This window comes from Chlorocebus sabaeus, chromosome 13 (assembly GCF_047675955.1).
Source record: "Chlorocebus sabaeus isolate Y175 chromosome 13, mChlSab1.0.hap1, whole genome shotgun sequence".
In the NCBI taxonomy this organism is placed as follows: Eukaryota; Metazoa; Chordata; class Mammalia; order Primates; family Cercopithecidae; genus Chlorocebus; species Chlorocebus sabaeus.
In genome coordinates, this window is record NC_132916.1 from 77,492,042 (window position 1) to 77,517,619 (window position 25,578).

General features: G+C 39.4%; 1 protein-coding gene across 2 annotated transcripts in view; it reads left to right on the forward strand.

Moving 5' to 3' along the window:
- Positions 1-25,578, forward strand: part of SASH1 (SAM and SH3 domain containing 1) — a 281,301-nt gene that overhangs the window by 204,320 nt on the left and 51,403 nt on the right. For both annotated transcript variants that reach the window (XM_008006716.3, XM_008006712.3), the window contains exons 7-8: positions 24-136; positions 13,397-13,498. In XM_008006716.3, coding sequence (XP_008004907.3) covers positions 24-136; positions 13,397-13,498 — 215 coding nt within the window. The remainder of the gene's footprint in view (positions 1-23; positions 137-13,396; positions 13,499-25,578) is intronic.

Below are 25,578 nucleotides of genomic sequence, written 5' to 3' on the forward strand. Positions count from 1 at the left end.
TATTCTTTGTCCTCAATCTCCAGGAGAAGACGTTGGTTACGTTGCCAGTGAAATAACAATGAGCGACGAGGAGCGGATTCAGCTAATGATGATGGTCAAGGAAAAGATGATCACGATTGAGGAAGCACTTGCCAGGGTAAGCATGCAGATACCTGGTTTACATTTTTGAGGACTTGGCTTCCTGAAGTGTAAAAATGTTTGGGGCCATCAAGGGGTATAGGAATCAGGTACCCATGTTGTCAGATAAAATATTTATTCTGTTTACTTGATACAAGCATTCTACTTTGCGAGGTGAAACTTCTATAGTCAATGAAAACACGAACGAATGAATTAATGGCAGATATATTTGATCTGTGGACCACATTAACAGGAAAAATTCACAAGCCTTTTGAAAAGAACGTAATCAGTGGTAAAAGATTAATTATTAAATAAAAATCAAATATGCTAAAAACATTGCAAACATCAGGTTTGGTTTTGTTGTTGTTGTTGTTGTTGTTGTTGTTTTTTGAGATAGGATCTCACTGTATTTCCCAGACTGTAGTGCAGTGGTGCGATCACAACTCACTGCAGCCTCAACCTCCTGGGCCCAAGCAATCCTCCCATGTCAGCCTCCTGAGTAGCTGGGACCACAAGTGTGTGACACCACACCCAGCTAATTTTTAAATGTTTTACAGAGACAGGGTCTCCTCATGTTGCCCAGGCTGGTCTCAAACCTGTGGGCTCAAGTGATCCTCTCCCTTCGGCCTCCCAACATGTTAGAATTATAGGTGTAAGCAAGCACACCTGGCCTATAAATATCAGTTCTATAAGATGCCTTCACAGACTGAATTTTGAATAATCTAAAGGTTATACTTACTTTCATATCTAAGTAAATATTAATTATAATTTGTTGTTATTTTTATTTTTATTTCCCTCTGAGTTAAGTTAGGTACTACAAGAAGCCTAATTAACCTTTAGGATATTAGAGCAGCAGTTATAATAGTAAGGCAGCAATTTATTAAGAGATTCCCTGCTTTGTTGTTGAAAAACAAACCCATTGATTCTTGATTTTTCACTTTGAACAGCTGGTTCAGTACTGTGCAGATAAGTCCCAAATAAACAGGTTTGGAAATGGACAAAAACCTTCAAACCACCGAGGAAACATTGAATGAGTTAAGACTTTACCATTGTCTTGTTCCATTTTGTGCTGCTGTAACAGAATACCACAGATTGCGTAATTCATCAAGAACAGGAATTTATTGGCACACAGTTCTGGAGGCTGGGAAATCTAATGTCGAGGGGCCCCAGCAGATTTGATGTCTGGTGAGACTATGCTCTCCTATGATGACGCCTTGAGTACCATGTCATCTGCAGGGGAGGAAGGCTGGATGCTTATAAGCCAGAAGGAGGAATGCCAAGAAGCTAAGGGGGGCAAACTTGCCCTTCTATAATGACAGTTATACTACCCTTTCACCTCCCAAAGTTTCACCTCTTAACACCACCACACCAGCTACCAAATTCTCACCACCAGCTTGGGGAGAGACAAACATTCAACACGTAGAAACCATAACATTCAACCTATAGCAACCATTGAGTGGAATCTTAAAGGTCTGAAATCTTGAAACAGTGGCACACATGTACTCAGTTTAGTTTAATATACAGTAGTTCCCTCTTACATGCAAGGGATATGTTCTAAGACCCCCAGTGAATGCCTGAAACTGCAGATGGTACCAAACCCTATACATACTGTGTATGTTTTTTCTTATGTTCCTATGCATACATGTCCATGGTAGAGCTTAGTCTATAAATTAGACATAATAAGAAATTAACAACAATAACTAAAAATAAAATAGAACAATTATAACAATATCCTGTAATAAAAGTTATGTGACAAAGATGTCCATTTTCACCACTGTTATTCAACATAGTACTGGAAGTCCTAGCTATAGCAATCAGGCAAGAGAAAGAAATAAAAGAGAACCAAAGACTCCACTGAAAAACTATTAGAACTGATAAATTAAGTAAAGTTGCAGGCTACAAAATCAACCCATAAAAATCAGTAGCATTTCTATATGCCAGCAATACATAATCTGAAAAGAAATCAAGAAAGTAACCCCATTTATAATAGCTACAGATAAAATACCTAAGAATAAACTCAACCAAAGAAGTGAAAGCTGTCATTGTGAAAGCTTTCATTATAATGAAAACAGTAAAACATTGATGCAAGAAAAGGACACCAAAAAAAAAAAAAGAAAAAAGGAAAACTATTCCATGTTCATGGATTAGAAGGATCAATATCATTAAAATGGCTATACTATCCAAAGCAATCTACAGATTCAGTGCAATCCATATCAAAATACCAATGACATGCTTCACAGAATTAGAAGAAATAAACTTACACTTTGGGAGGCCGAGGCAGGCAGATCACTCGAGATCAGGAGTTCGGGACCAACCTGGCCAACATGGTGAAAGCCCGTCTCTACTAAAAATACAAAAATTAGCCAGGCGTGGTGGCGCCTGTCTGTAGCAAGCTACTTGGGAGGCTGAGGCAGAAGAATGGCTTGAATCGGGGAGGTGGAGGTTGCAATGAGCCAAGATCGTTCCATTGAACTCCAGCCTGGGTGAGAGAGTGAGAATCCATCCACCCCCACCCCCCAAAGAAAAGGAAAGAAGAAAAAATAATCTTAAAATGTATATTGAACCACAGAATACGTAGAATAGCCAAAGCCATCCTGAGCAAAAAGAACAAAACTGGGGGAATGACATTAACTGACTTCAAATCTATACTGTGGAGCTGTAGTAACCAAACAGCATGGTCCCGGCATAAATCAGACATATAGACCAATGGAATAGAATAGGAAGCCCGGAAATAAACCCATCCATCTACAGTGAACTCACTTTCAACAAAGGTGCCAAGAATATACATTGGGGAAAGAACAATCTCTTCAATAAATGGTGCTGGGAAAATTGGATATTCATATGCAGAAGAATGAAACTAGACCCCTCTCTCTTGCCATATAGAAAAATCTAATCAAAATGGATTAAAGACAAATCTTTAAGACTCAACTATGAAACTAGTAAAAGAAAACATTGAGGAAATTCTCCAGGACATTGGACTGGGCAAAAATGTCTTGAGTGATACCGTAAAAGTACAAGCAGCTAAAACAAAAATGGACAAATGGGATCACATCGTGTTAAAATGCTTCTGCACAGCAGACAAAGCAATCAGCAAAGTGAAAAGACAACCCACATACTGGGAGAAAATATTCGCAAACTACCTGTCGGACAAAGGATTAATAAACAATATATGTGGAACTCAAACAACTCAATAGGAAAAAATCCAATAATTTAATTTAAAAAATGGAGACAATAGACATGTCTATTGTCTCAGAAGACATACAAAGGGAAAACAGACATGTGAAAAGGTGCTCAACATTATTGGTCATCAGAGAAATGCAAATCAAAACTACAATAAGATATCATCTCACCCCAATTAAAATGGCTTTGTGGTACAGAGTCTCACTCTGTCACCCAGGCTGGAATGCAGTGGCGAGATTTTGGCTCAGTGGGTTCAAGGGATTCTCCTGCCTCAGCCCCCCTTAAAAGCTGGGATCACAGGTGCCTGCCACCACATCTGGCTAACTTTTTTTTTTTTTTTTTTTTTTTGAGATGCAGTCTCACTCTGTCTCCCAGGTTGGAGTGCAGCGGCACAATCTTGGCTCACTGCAACCTCCACATCCCAGGTTCCAACAATTCTCCTGCCTCAACCTCCTGAGTAGCTGGGATTACAGGTGCCCACTACCATGCCTAGCTAATTTTTGTATTTTTAGTAAAGACAGTGTTTCACCATGTTGGCCAGGCTGGTCTCGAACTCCTGACCTCGGGTGATCCACCTGCCTTGGCCTCCCAAAGTGTTGTGATTACAGGCGTGAGTCACTGCGCCTGGCCTAAAATGGCTTTTATCCAAAAGACAGGCAATAACAAATGCTGTTAAGGATATGGTGAAAGGGGGACCCTCATATATTGTTGATGAGAATATAAATTGTTATAGCCACTATGGAGAACAGTATGGAGGTTCCTCATGATACAAAAAATAGAACTACCGTATGATGCAGCAATCCCACTGCTAGTATCTACCCAAAAGAAGGGAAGTTAGCATAGAGCTATCTGCTCTCTCATGTTTTATTGCAGTGCTGTTGACAATAGCCAAGACTTGGAAGCAACCTAAGTGTCCATCAACAGATGAATGGATTAAAAAAATGTGATACATATACACAGTGGAACACTACACAGCCATAATAAAGAGTGAGTTTCTGTCATTTACAACAACATGGATGGAAGTGGAGGACATATTAAGTGAAATAAGCCAGGCACAGAAAGTCAAACTGCACGAGTTCTCATGCATTTGTGGGAGGTAAAAATTAAAACAATTGAACTGATGGAGATAGAGAGTAGAATGATGGTTACCAGAGCCTGGGGATGGTAGTGAGGAGGTGAGGGGAAGTATGGATGGTTAATGGGTATGAAATGAATGACGAATGAAGAATGAATAGCATCCAGGATTTGCTAGCACAACAGGGTGACTACAGTCAACAATAATTTGTTGTACATTTAAAAATAACCAAAAGATTATAATTGGAATGCAGATGAGCAGGTCGGTGCTGGGGCGGGTGGTAGAGTGGGTGGCAGGTGAAAGTGACAGCCTCCTGTCCATGCTGCTCATCTCCTGCACCTTTATCCTCAGCCTGGTCTGCTTTGCCACAACAGTAACCACCTGACCCAGCTGCCGGCTGGTGCAAAATGCTCATCATATGTTTTCTCTCCCATTCCATTCCTTGGGCATGCCATACATTTGGGAAAAGTTCAATTGAGTTTCTAGAAAGTGCATATGAGAAGTACGGGCATATGAGAAGTAAGGACCGTATTTAGTTCTTCTGTGGTAAGCAAGACATTTACTCCTGGAGAGAGATGTGACTGCACCACTACTTTTTTTATATTTTATTTTATTTTATTTTTTGAGATGGAGGTTTGCCCTTTCGGCCAAGCTGAAGTGAGGTAGCATGATCTCGGCTCACTGCAACCTCCCCCTCCTGGGTTCAAGCGATTCTTCTGCCTCAGCTTCCTGAGTAGCTGGGATTATAGGCACCTGTCACTACGCCCGGCTAATTTTTGTATTTTTAGTAGAGACAGGGTTTTACCATGTTGGCCAGGCTGCTCTCGAACTTCTGACCTCATGTGATCTACCTGCCTCGGTCTCCCAAAGTACTAGGATTACAGGCATGAGCCACTGCATCCAGCTGACTGCACCATTTTTTAATAGTAAAACCAAAGATCTGAATGCAGAAGATGTCTACAGTCATCTCAGGACACCTGTGTTTGGGAAGGGAGTTGAATGTGATATGCCTAATCCAATGTTCTTGGGGCAAGAGAAAATGTTAAAAAGTAGCCTTAATGTAGCCCACTTCAGACAGCAAGTTTCTATAACTGAAAAAGAAAGGAATACTTTCAAGCTGGGGAGAAAGTGGAGGAAAAAAATCATGTGAAGCTCTTTCTGAGGTCATAATTTGATAGCTAGCCATGGTTTACATGGAAAGGAAATCAGAAGTCAACTCAGCGAGAGGTGGCACAGCTGTGTGCATATGTGAGTGGTGGCTTCGGGCCTTTGGCCTGGCTGCAGCCACCTTGGCCGCCTCTGCGTGGTTGCAGAAGCAGCTACAAAGCTCACTGAGAGCACGACTATTGTCTATAAGGCAACCCAGAAACACAGAAACCAGAAGAAAAAATCCAAAGCATTCTCCAAACTTTGCTGGATTCTACAGACACGGGTGAGTGCCTATCAGCAGATGAGGAAATCATAGGGCTGTTTATTAGACTGTTCTCAGGGTCACATACATCCTCAACTACTGCTTCCTAAATGAGCTGCTTTATAGCCAGAGATGAAACATGTCATGAAAAATGTTATTTGAAGCAGAAAACTGTCCATGGAGAGGATCTACCTTCTTTAACTTATGACCGGCTCAAGACTGAACCTCCCCAGCACTTTGGGAAGCCAAGGCGGGCGGATCAGCTGATGAGGTCAAGAGTTCAAGACCAGTCTGGCCAACATGGTGAAACCCCGTCTCTAATAAAAATACAAAATTAGCCAGGCGTGGTGTCACGCGCGTGTAATCCCAGCTACATGGGAGACTGAGGCAGGGGAATTGCAGAGGCAGAGGTTGCAGTGAGCCGAGATCTCGCTATTGCACTCCAGCCAGAGCAAAAAGAGCAAAACTCCATCTAAAAAAAAAAGATTGACACTTGTATAATGACTGTATAGAAAGAGTTAAGACTTAGACTTCCTGTATTGACTATACTGAGAATGGCTAAACTGCCTCAGAGGGTGTGATAGGACGTACCATTCCTCCAGGCCACCAAACGGGTTTATCTCCCACTGTCAATCAAGAATTTCAAGACACTTGGGTGGAGCTTGTGGATCTGAATCCTGATCAGTGATTACAGGACAACTCAACAGGAGAGAAGATTGTCTATGTGCCATTTGGAGGTGGGCGTCATCATATTGGGAAAAATTTTGCCCATGTTCAGATCAAGACAATTTGGTTCACTCTGTTTCATTTGCATGAATTTGATTTCATTGATGGATCTTTTCCCACTGTAAATTATAAAACCATGATTCATCACGCCCCTAAAAACCCAGATATCACATACAAATGAAGATCAAAATGAAAAGGCTACCAAGAACTAATATGTGAAACATTACTGTAAGCTGAAATCATTTGAAAAGAATGAAATTTACAAAACAAACCTCAGTGTACTATCTTTTTTAGTGTAATTTTAAAATATAGCTTAATTTAGGATTTCAATATTTTATTTACTGAATGCTTTCCTCCCATCTAGTGGCATTAACAGACATTTTCTAATGCTTTATGATGGATAATTAACACATGTGCTTTAAGGAAGTCAAGCTCATTAGTAAAAAAGTTGCTTAGGGAGATCTGGGTCATTGGCAGATTTTAAATAACAATTTCTGTGTACCAGGATACCTCAGAGCTATTGCAGGTTTGATATCAGACCACTGCAGTAAAGGGAATATTGCAGTAAAGTGAGTCACATAAATTTGTTGGTGTTCTCAAAAAAACAGTTTCTGGATTTATTATAAGACACACCTCCTTATCTCTTCATAGAACTGAAAAGAGTTAGGGCCTTGCTCTGGATTCGGCGTTGGCTTACGAGAGTGTTGTGTCTGTTATGATCTTCTACCCAGACCACTCAAACTTTCTCCATGTCAGCAATAAGGCTGTTCCATTTTCTTATCATTTGTGTGTTCACTGGAGTAGCACTTTTCATTTCCTTTGATAACTTTTCCTTTGCATTCCCAACTTAACTGTTTGACACAAAAGGCCTAGCTTTTAGCTTACCCTGGCTTTCAACATGCCTTCCTCACTAAGCTTAATCATTCATTCCTAGCTTTTGATTTAAAGTGAGAAGCATGCTACTATTCCTTTCAATTAAATACACAGAGGCAATTGCAGGGTTATTAATTGGCCTAATTTAAATATGTTGTGTCTCAGGAAATAGGGAGGCTTGAGCAGGAGGGAGAGAGATGGGAGAATGGCCCGTCAGTGGAGCCGTCAGAACACACACATTATCCATTAAGTTCATATCTTATATGTTTAGGTTCATGGCTCCCCAAAACAATTGCAATATTAACATCCGAGGTCATAGATCACAGGTCACCATAACAGATGTAATAAGAATGAAAAAGTTTGAAATACTGTAGGAATTACCAAAATGTGACAGCAGGGACTGAGAGTGAGCCCATATTGTTAGAAAAGTGCAGGGCTACCACAAACTTTCAGTTTGTAAAACACAGTTTCTGTGATATGCAGTAAAGTCAAACTTAGTAAAATGAGGTGTGCCTGTACCAATTTTAAGGCCTTACATAGCTCTTGGCAAATAAGTTCAGGACATTCAAATATTTTACTAATTCCATAAGGTGTAGAAAGCCCATACTTGGAAGCTATAGGTTATTCATTTATGTGAGTCATTTGTTTGTTGTGGGGTGAAGAGGGAAGGGAATACACTCACATTTAAAGCCTTGTATAAAAGAGAATAGTAGTAAATTTCTTGGAATGATAATACTCAGCATTGATGAGTGATATTGTAGAAAAATATGTCCTTTGCAATTTTAACTGGAAGCACTGTCTGTAGGAAATTGAGAGAGATCTATGACCATGATTTAATAATCACATTTCCTTAAAAATAATTATTTATACTAAAGATTACTCAAGTCAATGTGATCTAATCATTAAGTATTACACATTGATCTGTTAATGTATGTTTCTGATTCCAACAAGACTGTATCTGTGTGAAAGTCAGAAATAAAGTCCTTTGGAGATTAAGAAAAGAGCACGTAAAGTTTGTCATTGACTGTCACTGATGTTTTGGCATCATGAACTTTTTTTTTTTTTTGAGACAGGGTCTCGCTCTGTAGCCCAGGCTAGAGTACACTGGCGTAATCGTGGTTCACTACAGCCTCAACCTCCCAGGCTCAAGCGGTTCTCATGCCTCAGTTTCCTTAATAGCTGGAACTCTAGGTAGGCACGTGCTACCACACCTGGCTAATTTATTTATTTATTTATTTTTTTGAGACAGAGTCTCGCTCTGTCGCCGAGGCTGGAGTGTAGTGGTGCAATCTTGGCTCACTGCAACTCCACCTCCCAGGTTCAAGCAATTCTTCTGCTTCAGCCTCCCAAGCAGCTGGGACTCCAGGCACACGCCACCAGGCCCAGCTAATTTTTGGATTTTTCCTAGAGACAGGGTTTCACCATGTTGGCCAGGCTAGTCTCGAACTCCCGACCTCAAATGATCCACCTGCCTTGGCCTCCCAAAGTGGTGGGATTACAGGCGTGGGCCACCGTGCCTAGTCCAAACTTTTCTTCATTCCGAGTGTCATACATCTGATTCCCTGGAAGCACAGCCTGAGACAGGGACTCTTGTGTATCTTAGTCTATTTAGTGTTGCTATAAAGGAATACCTGAGACTGGGTAACTTACAAAGAAAAGGGGTTTATTTGGCTCATGATTCTACCTGCTGGGAGAGTAGTCATCTAGTGAAAACCTCAGGCTGCTTCCACTTACGGTGGAAGGCAGTGTGTGCAGAGATCACTTGGTAAGAAGAAACAAGAGGGAGAAGGGAGGTGCCTGGCTCTTTTATAACAACTGCTCTTTGGGGAACAAATAGAGTGAGAAATCACCTTCCCCACCCCTCCCCAGGGTATGAAACTATTCTTAAGGGATCCTCCCTCATGGCCCCAAACACCTCTCTTTAGGCCCCCATCCCCAGTATTGGAATTCAATTTCAGTATGAGATTTGGGGAAAGAGACATCCAAACTATATATAGCATTGTGCAAGTGGCTTATTGAAAGAAGGCTTTTAAGAGAAACCTCTAAGTGAGGGAGAAGGATGAAGTTGGACAGAGATGTGATTTCAGGAGGAGTCTAGCCTCACTCAGCCTGATTCCAAATGGAGTGGGGAGCCCTGGAGGGTGACTGGCATTGTAGAGTTTGTCATGCCAGGGATAAGATGTCTGAAAGCTGATTGCGGTTGGGGAGAAGCCATCTAGATATCTTTGTGGAGACAGCTTCTCTTATCATGTTCTCTAGAGCAGGGTGTGTGAATTTATACCTACTGGACATTCTTATAAAGTCATTAAGGTAATCTGGGCATCTGGTATACCAGAGCACAAGATTATGAACCAGGAACCTAGATGTATTATTGAGTCATTTCCTTGTAAAAGCTATTGTGCATCAAATCACAGAGATTTGGACACATATAGAGTCCATAGGAGGTTTTTAAAAAATTGATCCCATGGGGAGAAGTTGGAAGGGATTTATCTCAAAAGCAGCAGAAAAGAACTTAATCACAGTCTTTGAATGTCTGAGGGTTGTTAAAGAGTACATCTTTCGGATGTCCTGGAGAATGTTTGATTGTTTGTTTGTTTTTAAAATCTCTACTGAGGACAGATTAGAAAGAAATGAATTTAAAAAGCAGCTGGAGTGGATTTCGGTTTAATATAATATAAATGCTCTTTATAGTGAGTACTGGTAGAAATTGGAACATTATGATGTATCTCTCCCTAAAGGTCTCCAAGATGGAATAAGCATTACTCTTTTAAAGATGGCCATCATTCTAAAAAATCATGTCATGGACTTCAGCTGTGAGAAAACAGCGAGAATCAGGATCACAGGATGTGAGGGAATGTTTTTGCTTAAGACACACACACATACACGTACCTTAAAATGTCATTATTTTATAACTCCTGGAATTAATGTAAAACACTCCAGATTTGCTTTAAAAGGTATGCATTCTTTAATGAAATTACAAATGGTCATGCCTTCATGAAATTATAATTAAACCAAAACTTCTTGAACCAAAGTGGAATATAAAAATGTAATTATAACAGGTAATTATCAGTGTAATAACCTGTGTAATTACATGTTTGTTTGTTTTTTTTTCCTGTGCAGTGCACTTAAAAAAAAAATAGAGATCTTGTTTTGTAACTTTAAAACATTTAGAATTGTGTAATTAGGATAATTTAAAAAACAGTTTCCAGGTGCAGTGGCTCACGCCTCTAATCTCAGCACTTTGAGAGGCGAAGGCAGGCAGATCACTTGAGCCCAGGAGTTCGACACCAGCCTGGGCATCATGATGAAACCTCATCTCTACAAAAAGATACAAAATAATTAGCTGGATGTGGTGCCATGCCCACTCGGGAGGCTGAGATGGGAGGATTGCTCGAATCAGGGAGATCAAGGTTGCAATGAGCCGTGATTGCACTACTGCACTCCAACCTGGGCAACAGAGCAAAAGCCTGTTACAGAAAACAAACCAAAAAGCCACTTGAGTAGCAAAGTTTGGATAGGGCATAGAATTAAAATCTCTATCAGAACAGCACACATACTTTTAGGCCCCAAAGTAGATAGCAGAGATGAGCATACAGCAGGAAAAAAAAAAAAAATCATCATATATGATTGACTAGTTAGAAATTTATACCTGTTTTCCTTAAAGCTGAAAGTTATTTAGTGGCTCCTAGGAGATGCAGCTAAGGTTGGGTATAAACATGGACTAGAGAACTGGAGACCTGATAATCTCATGATAATCTCATTTTCCAACGGGCAGATACTCTCAATCATACAGGGAGAATGTAGCATTTCACAAGCCAATATATCAAAATGGAGAGAACATCCTAGTGTATAACATAACATAAAGACTGGAGCAATCTAAGTGTCCCTAATGTAACAGAAAGATTACAATGATTAATACCCCTAATACCCAAAAGTTTAAACATGTCAAGTTAATGTGAACTTTGAACTTTCTTTTCTCTGAAAGCACAGTGGTAATAATAATAGTATTATAATAACCCTATTGCTTTGATATGGTGTGCTGAGAGTTTTACTGCATTATCTTAGTTAGTTCTGGTAATAGCTCTGTAAGATAGATTTATTGTCATGCCTGTTTTCCAGGTGGAGGAACCGAAACATAGAGGGGTTAAATAATTTGTCCCCAGGGCTCCCAGCTGGTATTTGGTTCTGCATTCAAGCTCTTACTCAATAATCAGTACTGCCTACCTCCTCCCACATATATGCAGAGAAGAATTTCATAGGTTGAAGTCACAGTTGTGAAAGTGGCTTTTTCCTAGAGGAATAATGGTCATTGCAGTGGCGCTACCACATCCTCAAGCTCCAGGGCTTCGGGATTGTCCAGTCACCCTCACGTGGGCTGTCAGGTTCAATTATTTCTGTTTTTAAGTTGCTTGGCTCATGGAACATGGTTTGATCACTGTCTTAAATTCATATGTGCACACTGCTTTGTAATAGGATTTGAATGCAGTGACAATTGTTTTGAACCCCAGAGCTCAATTTCTGTGTGACACCTGGACTCTCACTATGCCATTCTGAAAGATCTCATATTGCTAAGTTAAATTTGCTCACTTATTTGGGAAGTATGGTAAAAGAAGTTATAAAAATTTTTTTAAAGTAAATCTGCTCACTTTGCTATAGCCTGCCTGCCTGCCTGCCTTCCTTCCTTCCTCCTTTTTTTTTTTTTTTTGAGATAGAATTTCGCTCTTGTCACCAGGCTGGAGTGCAGTGGCATGATCTCAGCTCACAGCAACCTCTGCTCCTCAGGTTCAAGCGATTCTCCTGCTTCAGCCTTCTGAGTAGCTGAGATTACTCAGTACTCAGTACTGGGTGTGCGCCACCACACCTAGCTAATTTTTGTATTTTTAGTAGAGACAGGGTTTCACCATCTTGGCCAGGCTGGTCTCGAACTCCTGACCTCAGGTTAACCAACCCGCCTTGGCCTCCCAAAGTTCTGGGATTACAGGTGTGAGCTACTGCGCCTGGCCTGCTATAGGATTTCAATTGTCTTTCTGTGTTTTTCAAAAACTAGAAACCTTGTTTCTGAACCTAAACTTTCAGTATCTCTAAGATCTCAATAGAGACAGACCATCCTCAAAGGTCTCCAATAACCCCATAATGTTTGTTAGGTTGTAACATTGGACTAGCAACTTGAAGCCATTTTGAACAAGACAAGCATGTGATTTTAAAAACTGTTTCAGGGTCGGGTGTAGTGGCTCATACCTGTAACCACATCATTTTGGGAAGCTGAAGGGGTGGAACACTTGAGCTCAGGATTTTGAGGCCAGCCTGGGCAACATGGCGAAACCCTATCTCTACAAAAAAAAAAGAAAAATACTAGGTGGGCATGATGGTGCACGCCTGTAGTCCCAGCTACCTGGGATGCTGAGGTGGGATCATTTGAGCCTGGGAGGTCAAGTCTGCAGTGAGCCATGATTGCACCACTGCACTGTATCCTGGGTAACAGAGTGAAACCCTATCTCAGCAACAACAACAACAAAATATATATATATATGTAAAATGTTTCAGGGTTTGACCCCGTTTCACTAAAATGTCTGTAGTCTATCATTTTCTCTTCCTAAAAAGGACGTGCGTGTTTTTGACTTACATACTTGGGAAGGTAATTCAGAGGCCAAACTACAGACCATTTCTTTATAATCAAGCTGAGGAAACATAAGTGTTGATGTTGGAGGGGGAAAGTGAAAATTCTTTCTGGAACGCAGGATACAAAGAGTCCATTTTGCCTGTTGATTTGACTTAGATGAAAACTCATAGGGCAGGGTGGTTATCTTCCTCTTGGTTTTGGGAAAGGTGTCTTTGGCTGGCACTTAGTTACCAACACTGGCATGAAGAAGGTACCCAAAGTCATCTCTCTGCTGCTTGAGCACAAGATTGTGAACTAGGAACCCGGATGTATTATTTGAGTCATTTCCTTGTAAAAGGTCTGGCCAGTGTCTGGCCATTCTTTCTATTTCAGTATCCATTTCTTCTTGTTGCAGCTCAAGGAATACGAGGCCCAGCACCGGCAGTCGGCTGCCCTGGACCCTGCCGACTGGCCAGATGGTTCTTACCCAACATTTGATGGCTCATCAAACTGCAATGTGAGTTTACCATGTCTTTGACATCGTGATCACCTATACTGATAAGGGACAGTCTTCACCATTTTAGACTTTGGATTTCTTTTCGCAACTTCCAACTCGCATCTGGGTCTGCAAAGAAGTGTCTGTTTATATAGATTGCTTATTTTCTCTACCTGACAGAGACTCAGCTACAGTCCACATAGTGTTATCATGCTGGGGGTTTGTGTTTTATTTTTTTTTATTGCAGTAAAGTATACGTAACATGACATTTACCATATCAGCTATTTTAAAGTGTTTGGTAATACTGATACTGTTAATGATATTGATCATTAGGTACATTCCCATTGCTGTGCAACCAGCATCATAATTTATTTCCAGAAGTTTTTCATCATTTCAAACAGAAAGTCTATTCTGATTAAACGATAACTCTCCCTACACCCCTGCCTCACCCACCTCCACACACATGCTGCCCCTGGCAGCCACTGTTCTACTTTCTATCCCTGTGAATTTGACTACTCTCAGTAGCTCATATAAGTGGAATTACACAATTGTCTTTGTGTGTCTGCTTTATTTCACCTAGCATAATTCCTTCAAGGTTCATCCGTGCTGCAGCATGTATCAGAACATCATCCCTTTTTATGGATAAATAATATTCCACTTTATGTATATACCACATTTTGTTCGTACATTCATCTGTTAATGGACACTTAGGTTGCTTCCAGCTTTTAGCCATTATGAACAATGCTGCTATGAACACTGGTGTACAAATATCTCAGAGTCTCTGCTTTCAATTCTTTTGCACATACCCAGCACATACCTAGGAGTAGAATTTCTGGATCATATAGTAATTCTGTATTTACCTTTTTGAGGAACCGCCATATTTTTTTTTCACAGTAGATGTATTGTTTTACCTTCTTGCCAACAATTTACAAAGGTTCCAAATTCTTTACTTTCTCATCAACACTTGTTATTATAATTTTTTGATAATAATTATCCTAATGATGTGAAATGGTATCTCATCGTGATTTTGATTTGCATTTCCCTCAAGCATCTTTTGTATGTTCATTGGCCATTTGCGTATCATCTTGGTAGAAATGTCTAAGTCTTTTGCCTGGTCTTCAGTTATGTTGTTTTGCTGCTATTGTTAAGTTGCAGGGGTTCTTTCTATTTTTTGGATGTTAATCCCTTATCAGATATATGATTTGTAAATATTTCCTCCGACTCTGTGGGTTACCTTTTAGCTCTCTTGATAGTGTCCTTGATGCACACACTTTTAAATTTTGAAATCTAGTGTGTCTATTTGTTTTTTTTGTTGCCTGTGCTTTTGGCGTCATATCCAAAAAATCATTGCCAAATCTAATATGAAGATGTTGCCCTCTGTTTTTTTCTAAAGGTTTCGTAGTTTTAGCCTTTAAGTTTAGGTTTTTGACCTGTTTTGAGTTAATATTTGTATATGATGAAAGGTATGGGTGCAACTTCATTCATTTGCATGTGGATATCCAGTTTTCCCAGAACCATTTGTTGAAAAGACTATCCTTTCCTCATTTTATGGTCATGGCATACTTTTTGAAAATTAATTGATCATATATGTGATGATGTATTTCTGGGCTATTTTGTTCCTTTGGACTATCTCTGTCATTTTGCTAGTACCATGCTGTTTTGATTACCATAACTTTATAGTAAGTTTTGAAATTAGGAAGTATGACACCTCCAATTTTGTTCTTGTTTTTTAAGGTTTTTTTTTTTTTAATATTTAAAGGTTACTTGAGATTCCACATTAATCTTAGTTTGAGCTTTTCTATTTTTGAAAAATACATCATTGGGATTTTTATAGGAATTGCATTGAATCTTTAGATTGACTTGGGTAATGTCATTTTAACTATATGAAATCTTCCAGTCAATGAACATAGGGTATCTTTCCATTTATTTATGTCTTCATTAATTTTTTTCAGCAGTATTTTGCAGTTTTCAGTATATAAGTCTTGCTTCCTTAATTAAGTTTATTTCTAAGTATTTTGTTCTTTTTGATGTTATCGTAAATGACAATGCTTTTTAAATTTTTTTTCAAATTGTTCATTGCTAGTGTATAAAAATGCAGTGGATTTTCATGTGTTGATATTCTATCCTGTCACTTTGCTGAATTTATTAGTTATGTAGGCTGTGTGTGTGTGTGTGTGTGTGTGTGTGTGTGTGTGGGCACACATAGTATTAGGGTTTTCTATATGTAAGATCATGTCTTCAGGAGGCTGAGGTGGGAGGATTGCTTGAGCCCAGAAGGCCAAGGAAGCAGTGAGCTGTGATTTTACCACTGCACCCCATCCTGTGTCAAAATAAAAAAATAAAAATAAAAATAAAAATAAAAAAACAAGAAAACAAGATCATGTCTTCTGCAAAAAAAAAATAATAATAATTTAACTTTTTCCTTTCCATCTTACATACCTTATATTATTCATACTGTTTCAATATGACCAAAACAGTGCGATTACAGGTGTGCGCCACTGCGCCTGGCCTCATAAAGACATTTTAAGGTGTCGTCTTCACAATGTGTGGAGCAGAAACAGAAGGAATTACCTCTTTTCATGTATTACGTAGTTTTGTTTTGTTTTTTAGGTTATCTTACCCTTAAAATTTGGAAACAACCCCATCTCCCTGTCTTCAGTCTCTTGTCTTTTCCTATCTGTGTTCCGTACAACCAGTCATCTTTCTAAAACATCCGTCTTTTCTTGCAATTATGTTTTGAAAAGGCTGATGGTTTTCCATTTCTATAAGATAAATTCCACACTTCTTGGCACACTTAAAATTCTATGTGATCTGGCTTTAATCAATTTCTTAAATCTCATATTCTATTTCCACACCCAATACCCTCTATGCCAGACATATTGGACCTCATATGCATGACTGAGCAAACCTTGTACTTTTCATTCTTCTGCACTTTAACTCACATAATTTTCTTTATCTAAAATGCTTTCCTCCAAATTTTTCCTGGTGAAAATCTGAGTTTTTCAAGGTGGAGTCCAGTTGTTCCTTCCTCTCTGAAACTTTCCTTCCCGTCCTCAAGCGTATTTATTGCTTCCTATTATGTGCTTTTGTTAAACTGGCTTTATAGATCAAACCTAAACAGTTATCCTAGAATATCAAAATTGATTGTACATATTTCAGCCTCCTTGGAAATAGTGACCCCCTTGGGCAAAGAAGATTGTATTCTTTGTCTCTCCAATGTCCAACTCCTATAGAAATATTTCAAGAAGAGCATTATATTTGCACATTCATTCTGTTGTTGTTGTTGTTATTGTTGAGATGGAGTCTCACTCTGTCGCCCACGCTGGAGTGCAGTGGCGTGATGTCGGCTCACTGCAACTTCTCGGCTCAGTGCAACTACTGCTTCCTGGGTTCAAGCAATTGTCCTGCTTCAGTGTCCCGATTAGCTGGGATTACAGGCATGCGCCGCCATGCCAAGCTAATTTTTCTATTTTTAGTAGAGATAGGGTTTCACCATGTTGGCCAGGCTGGTCTCGAACCTTTGACAGGGATTCACCTGCCTCAACCTACCAAAGTCCTGGGATTATAGGCGTGAGCCACCGCACCTGGCCTGAACATTCATTCTTCCTGGCTGCTTTAAAAGCATGTTTTATGTCTTGCAACTACAGATTCAGTCTTTATCTTTTTTAGTATCTAAGCAACAAATGGCGGTTTATCAGAAATAAATATAATCCTTCCATCATCTCCCAGTTTCCTGAATCAAGCACCAGATTTCCATTGCAGCTAAAAAACAAAGGATTATGAATTTGAAAGCCCTGTCTGGTTTACTTTTGTGTGAAAGTGACTGAGACATTACCGTTTATAATAATAAATGTGTCATAGGCCAACCAGCAATGTGTCCTGGGACGATGAGGTAATCAAAAGAGCCGTGTCTATGGTTTTCATTGTGCCTTTTTGAGTCTCTAATCCTCAAGTCCTAAAGTCTAACATAATGTAGATGTAAATCGTGAACCTAAAGGATCATGAGGAATAAATTCAGTAACTCAGGAACAATTCAAACCCAACTTGGGGGAGAAAACAAAGACTCAGTTGTCCATACTGGGTCCCTTAGTATCAGACTCACTGTATACTGCCCTGATTAATAGCATCTGAGTCAAGGGAAAGGTTAAAAGACTTTGTCCATTCAGAGAAACAGGACGGTAGTAAAAGCTCACCCACTTAGACTTCAAAGAGAGGAGCTTGTCTTGTTTAGGAAAAAGTTAATATAAGTATTATCAAGCATTTAGAATAAGCTGCTAAGAAAGCATTATTAAGCATTGGTTTATGAGACCCCTTTCAGAGGGCTAGTCAGAACCATTACCTGGATATAAATTGTGAGAATGAAATGGGTTCTTCTTAATAGTTGGAACATTTCATTCTCTTCAGCATTTCTCTGTTCATTTGGGAGGCATTTATAGAGCCCTTGCTATATAGCAGGCATTGTGCTAGATGCTTGAGTTATAAAAGTAAAGGAGAAAGAGACAGGTCCTGTTCTGACAGTTAATGCTTTAGAGGAGAGGTTAAAATCACACCCATGTGGCAGTCACAGTGGCTCACGCTTGTAATCCCAGCACTTTGGGAGGCTGAGGCAGGCGGATTACCTGAGGTCAGGAGTTCGAGACCATCCAGGCCAACGTGGTGAAACCCCATCTCTACAAAAATACAATAAAAAATCAGCCGGATGTGGTGGCCTGTGCCAATAGTCCCAGCTACTTGGGAGGCTAAGGCAAGAGAATCTTTTGAACCCAGGAGGCAGAGGTTGTAGTGAGCCAAGATCACAGGACTGCACTCCAGCCTGGGCAATAGAGTGAGACTCTGTCTCATAAAATATATATAAATAAATAAATAAAATAAAATCACACTCATGTGTGTGCACACAGATTTGAGATGCCATGTACACATTTGTATTACTAACTTCTTACCAAACTATTTCTTCATATATGGCTCGCAAATAAATTCAGCCTGTCTTAGTTAGACCTAGGGCCAGAAATACCATATGCTTCCTCCTCTCAGAGCACAGTCTTCCAGAAGTTCTGAAGAGTGACTTCTCTTTTGGCTGAGAGACGTAGGTGATGATAGTCTAGTCAGCAATGCAGTTTTTTGAAGCAGTTGATTTACCCTGTGTATTTGGCTAGCTGACTCTCTGCCAACACCCATGCCAACCTCTGGTCATGCTGTTCAGAGCTACAACCCACCACCATCACCACTGAAGTTTGCATGAACTTGATTGTAATCCTAAGGTATATATATGACCCTTGCCCCTCTTACTCTGGCTTTAGCCTGTTCTGCATTTTTATGAAGAGTTGGCCAGAAACCCCATCCAAAATATTCATTCGCATTATTTTAGATTTGCCACTATGGCAGAGCAGTTAATTTCAGAATTCAGCCACCACGGGCTATAGGCACTTTGAATATTTTTCGTGCAAGGGCCGGAGCTTTTCTGTTTTCTATCAATTCCTTTCTAGAATACAGAGATGTGAATAGCCCACTGGCTCGAATCAGGAAGGCCTAGGCCATGAAAGTTTTAGGGATCATAAGGCCTTTGTCACCAGACTTCAATGCCTATATTGATGCCTGTCATGCCTTAGGATTTCATTTGCATTGATTTCATAGGCTTCCCCACCCCCATCGCTGAAATTAGATAATTGCATGTTGCCTCACAATAAATCCATATGCACATTCCTAGTTTCCAAGAGTGTAAAGTACTAAAGATAGTTACAGGGGAAGTGAAAAATAGCTTTCCCTTTGCCAGAGAAGAATCTGTTTTGTGCTGTTTTCCATTAATAATAAACTTATGTTGGGAGTGCTAAAAGTTTTAAAAGAGATTTTTGGTTGAGAGCTTAGCTGTATTTCTTATGAAATGTCTGCACATTTATTTTATTATTTTTCATTTTAATTTACTTTGGTAAGTTTATTTTTTCCTTTGCCTCCTGCAAGGAGGGATGATAGTAAGAGTTCTCAAGCTTTGTGCACTAAGGTTCAGTTTATTTTCTAGTTAAGAAGACATTTAAAGAAATTATGATCTCTGTTTTACCGGGTTTTCTAGTTTTTTACTAATGTAAGTTGTAGTAAATCATAGTTTTTCTGTTTTTAGAAAGCTGATGGGTAAGAGTTAGTGATCTATACCTGGTCCTTGAATACTAATTCAAATGTTTGCTGTGAAAGATCTTTCCAAATGAGAGATCATTTGATGGTTATCTTATTTAAAATGTTTTAAGAATATATGTAATGTATGAAGAAAAATGAAAGCAACAACCTTGACAACGAAGTGCAAGATGGGCTAGAGTCATCTTTACCGTTCAGTAGATTTTTCACTTCATAGAAAAATGTGTTCCAGGAAAAGCTGGAATTGTGTTTCCGTAGCTGGAGTTCCTTACCAGGATGGTGCACCCCTGGGGAAATGTTGTGAGTGAGTAAAGCAAGTCATCGTTTCATAACTCATCACTTTTGCTTTTGGGGAGTTTTAGAGTTGGGAAATATTTGTGCAAAGAATGTTATACAGGAGGCTGAGGCAGGAGAATCGCTTGAACCCAGGAGGTGGAGGTTGCAGTGAGCCGAGATCACGCCACTGCACTGCAGCCTGGCAACAGAGCAAGACTCCATCTCAAAAAAAAAAAGAATGTTATAATTTTGGCCTTATAACACTACCTTACCTCCATGTGTGCACTCTTCATAGCCTTCCGTTCAACCATATGTACCTTTTTGTCGCTAATTTGGTTTGTGGTGGAGAGAGCCATGTGGTTGAACTGTGTTCAAAACTTTGGACAACAGACACAGAACGCCGTGGAGCTATTTTCAGTGTTTCCTCGATTGAGGACTTCCAAAGTCTCAACTAAAATATCCCAAGGTTATAAGATCTTTCAGTTGGCACCTTTAAAATCTTTTTGAGACTTTCTAAAATTGTAAACCATAAACATGTCCCTCTCCAGTGGCCAGGTTTTACGTAGAATTTTCAATGTCCTTTCACCTGCCTTAGTAACAGACGTGGTCTTCAAGCCAGAGGATTCAGGTTTGAAGTTTTGGAAGGAAAGGTAGTCACAGTCCTAGTCGAAATAGAACATTCTGAAAGATAGTTTATTAATAACAATTCTGGTATGTGCCGAAAGCCATGGCACCGGTGGAAGTTCCTTTTAAGTGGTTCTTGTGGTAAATGGCTTAATTTCCATTATGAAAAAAGAAAAGGTTAACAATATAATCCCTTTTTACAGAATATGGCATAAGAACAGTGCACACACTCATAGGTGGCCTGAGCATTTGTGATTTCACTGCTTTCTGGAGCAGAGTGGCAGCATCCGTCTACTTGTATAACCACTGTCCTCTTTTTTAGAATCTGCTATTCTGAGCTCAACTCAAAATTTTAAAGATTGACTCTTCTTGCTGTGTTTATTTTGAGTTTTTTTTTTTAACTAGAATAACTTTCAGACACTATCTTTAGGTTAAAATTTACCAGAAGTTTTATTTTTACATTTCAAAGGTGTTAACATATAAACCGATATCATTAGCTTCATCATATGGAGAAGTCTGACCGCAAAGAAGATTTCTTTAATGGCAGCATATGATGAATTTACAAAATCTGCTCCCACCTATAAATATTCCCAGCAACCTAAAAAAATGTGTACGATTTTTATAGTTTTGCTGACTTGGATGGCAGTGGATATTGATTAGAAGCATAAATTATGTGAAGAGTGACACATACCATAGTACTTGAGTTGGCGTTGTAGATACAGTGAAAGTATCCCCAAGAAAATGATGGATTTTATTTCTGCTATCTTTCTCTTCTTGTAATTATTCATTTATTTTTTGAGAAGGAGTCTCGCTCTGTCACCCAGGCTGGAGTGCAGTGGCGTGATCTCAGCTCTCTGCAACCTCCACATCCCGGGTTCAAGCGATTCTCCTGCCTCAGCCTCCAGAATAGCTGGGATTACAGGCATGCGCCATCATGCCTGGCTAATTTTTTTTTTTTTTCAGTAGAGACAGGGTTTCACCATGTTGGCCAGGCTGTTCTCGAACTCCTGACCTCAGGTGATCTGCCTGCCTCAGCCTCCCAAAGTGCTGGAATTACAGGTGTGTTTAATAAGCAAGTTTAAGAGAGGATAGATTCCAAGTATAAAAATAACTTTCATTTCTGAATAAGCATTTTGCTTTTTAATGGCATTTACTTTTTTTTTCCCCCACTGCATCTCTTTTCCTAAGGGATCTTTTCATAACTCTGAGTATGTGGGTTTAAATTTAAAAGGGTTCTAATTGGCAAAATGCTTTTTGGTTTACAGCTAGAAAATGGTTCTACTTATTGAAGCTCTAATGGTTGTCTTAGGCTCATGTTCTTCAGTTCTTTATTTCTCACACAGAAGAAGAGTTTACTTGTTTGATTTATAATATGACCAGGAGAAAGAAGAAACAAAACATAGCAATAATTTATCAGAAGGCATTTATGCCCTGTATCCTTGGGACAGGTATCAGCAATTCTGTATACTATGCATGCAGTATTACCTTGTGTAGATGAACCCTTTTCAAAAATCTTTCTACATGTAACTATGTTAAAATTAACTTTTATTGGCTGTGTGTGGTGGCCCATGCCTGTAATGCCAGCACTTTGGGAGGCTGAGGCAGGAGGATCACTTGAGGCCAGAAGTTCACGACCAGCATGGGCTCTACATAAAATAAAAAAGTTAGCCGGGCATGGTGGCACATGCCTGTAGTCCCAGCTACTGAGGCTACTCAGCTACCAGGCTGAGTCGGGAGGATTTCTTGAGCCCAAGAGGCTGAAACTGCAGTGAGCTATGATTGCACCACTGCACTGCAGCTTGGGTGACAGAGTGAGATCCTGTCTCAAACGAAAAAAAAGTAAAAAAAAATTTTAAAACATGAAATAATGCACACTGATCTTAGTCTTTTAATGTGTTTGAGACCTTCATATGATTATTTTGATTTTGATGAATAATTCTTATACATTTTCATTTTATTTGGCTGGGTAGGAGATTATCAGAGGAAATATTACTCTGTATTTTAATAAAACCATGATTCTGAAACTAACATGATAGTAAAATTGGAACATATTTAAGTTCTTATTAAAAGAGTAAAAGTAATAATTCCTTTAATCTATAGCTTAGAGTGAGACTAAAGGAAAAATCAATCCATTGGAAAACTATACATAGTGAGATGTTTTAAGAAATGCCCATTTTGTTCCATCTGGTTATAAGCTGCCCAGGAGCCATTGCTTAGGTGGCTTCTTGTCACATCTCTTCTGCCCTCTCATTCCCAGTCTTCTGCCCGAGATAGGGGCCAAAGTTTTCAGGCATGTATTTGTTGAGTCCCTTAAGATCACCATGTTTCCACAAAGTTACACAAGAAGGAAGCTGTTGCCTCTACTAGTCCCTGGAAACCAGGACTTCGCCCTGCGTGGGCAAGAGAGGAGACTGGTTAAGCTCAGACTTGAGTCAGACCTTGGGCTCAGATCCAAATCTCCCACCTATTAGCTCTGCATCTGTGGCCAGGCACTTCATCTCTTTGTTATTTAATGTGAAGATCTTCTGCCCTTCCCGTCAACTGCCATTCTTAAAATACTTGAGTTCCCATAAAAGTGCTATTTTTGTACATACCATTAACATGGTAGTAATGGCTTATATTCATGTATCAGCAGAGAGGCCAGAATTGTCAGGACAAGCTTAATGTAAAAGTGCGTGTTTACTTGGTTATACTTTTACCAAACACATAATCAATTTGTTTCCTATTTCGGAAGGTATTATCGTGTAAGTGGGTTTAAGGGTGGGCCTGGTATGGTTTTAGTAAGCATGTTTGGACGGAGTACTATCTGTGAAGTGTAAGTAGTTAATTGTACTGAAATAATCTAGGGCCCTACAGTGCTGATGACGTGTGTGGATGTGCATTCCATACCTGTTATGTCAGAAGGCACTCTCATGGCAGGCCCATCTGGCTCTTTGACTTTGGGAACTAACCAGGCACATCTTTATCATTACTGATTTCTACAGTTGTAAGAAGTTGAGGGTGCTTGCTGCTTGGAGGCCTTCCTCGACATATTAAGGGCTGGCTGGATGTGGTGGCTCATGCGTGTAATCCCAGCATTTTGGGAGGCCGAGGTGGGCGGATTGTCTGAGCTCAGGAGTTCTAGACCAGCCTGGGCAACATGGTGAAACCTCATCTCTACAAAAAAAAAAAAAAAAAAAAAAAAAATTACAAAACAAATTTAGCTGTAGTCCCAGCTACTTGGGGGGCTGAGGCGGGAGGATTGCCTGAATGAGGCTGTAGTGAGCTGTGTTCATGCCACTGCACTCCAGTCTGGGTGACAGAGCAATAACCTGTCTCTAGAAAAAAGAAAAGAAAAGAGAAAGAAAGAAAAACATATCAAGGGCCACACTGATAAAAACAAATGACACAATAACCAGATACTATATAATCTAGGATACCTATTTAAAAAAATTAAGATAGATTATGGATACAATTTGGTCTGTTGTTTCTTTTATTTGGTTGAACCTTGTGGAACTAGAGATACTAGACAGCTTTTGACCTATAAAAGTGGTGATTTCCTTTGTCCAACCTACTACATAAATACCAAAGAGGATATGCCACATTTCCCCGCTAGCTGATTATATTTCAGTACAGATATTTGTAATCTAATTCAGTTTAGAGATTGGCATTTCCATTTGCAATCCCAGTTTCTTATTGTGCTCTTGGGAACAACCCTGGAGAAGTCGGGGATAAGAGGATTTCCATTACTTGTTCAATGTTATTGATTCATTACGTGTCAATTCCTTGTTAAATCATTTGCCCTAGTGCCAGTCCTTATTTAATGGATGGGCTGGGGAGATACCCAGGTCCTATTGTTGTTCATACGTAGAATTTAGACTGTGGTCCATCTCCAACCTAAGCCTGCTTATTAGAATCATACGTCGCCCATCATTTGTTTTGAGTTCATTTTAATGTTGTCACAATTACCCATTGTATCAAAATTCGTTTTTTTTTTTTGAGACCGAACCTTGCCCTGTCACCCAGGCTGGAGTGCAGTGGCGCTATCTCGGCTCACTGCAACAAAATTCTTAGAACGATAGTCATCAGACAAATCATTTGGAAAGCAGTATTTTAACACAACCAAATTTTTTTACAGTATAATCTATATCAAAATATCTTTTATTCACTTCTCAATCCCATTCATCTCCCTGTTTGTACCACACCACACTCCTCACTTTTCAATGTTCACTCTACTATTTATTATTAGTATTATGCTAATAGCATCACATAATTAGTTTATAAAAGGATGCAAATCACTTCTTACACTGCGCATTTGACCCAAAGTGTAGGTTGAAAGAATGCCATCTTGAGCATTCTTTCATTTATTTATGTGCAAGCATTTATTGAGTACCCACTATGTGCCAAGTCCTTGTACACAAGGAGCTTGGGTTTGAGAAAAGGAGCCAGACTAATAGATGGCATGATTGTGGACTTCATTGAGATTTTCCTGCCTATTGTGATAGGTGCACACAGAAAGTCCAGCAAGCCCCAGCAAGGAGGGTTTGGGGAGCCTTCCCAGAGAAAGTGGTTGACACTGAGGAGGAACTTTCAAGGAGAAGGAGAAATGTGTGTCAGGAGAGGGAGCAGCAAAGTCAGAGGTCTGGATGAAGAGCTGAGTAAATTGGAAAACTTGGGTAATATGAGAAAATTGGGTCAAGTAATATGAATCATTTCTCTCAGTATTTTGACTTCTGGGGTATAGATTCTATTCTTTGCTTATTTTTATTTATAAATTGGTTCTCTAATCGGTTGTTTCCTTATTTCTGCAAACTTTAAATTTATATCATTTATGGTTTTTATCTTGTCTTTGAGGTCTCATTTAATTGAATTCATGTTCTTATTAAATTATTTTATAGAGAGAAGCAACTATTAGGAATTTCTTCCTGTTCCTTGAGTTATATTTTCTCCTGATGAAGTGTTGAGAGCAAAAGATTGGCTTTCTGTTTTTATCTATGCTTCTTTTTCCCCACTTCTTTGCCATAGTTTGTTTGTACAGTTGTCATGCTTTTTTTTTTTTTTTTTTTTTTTTTTTTTTTCCATCTTGTTCCTGTTTGGGT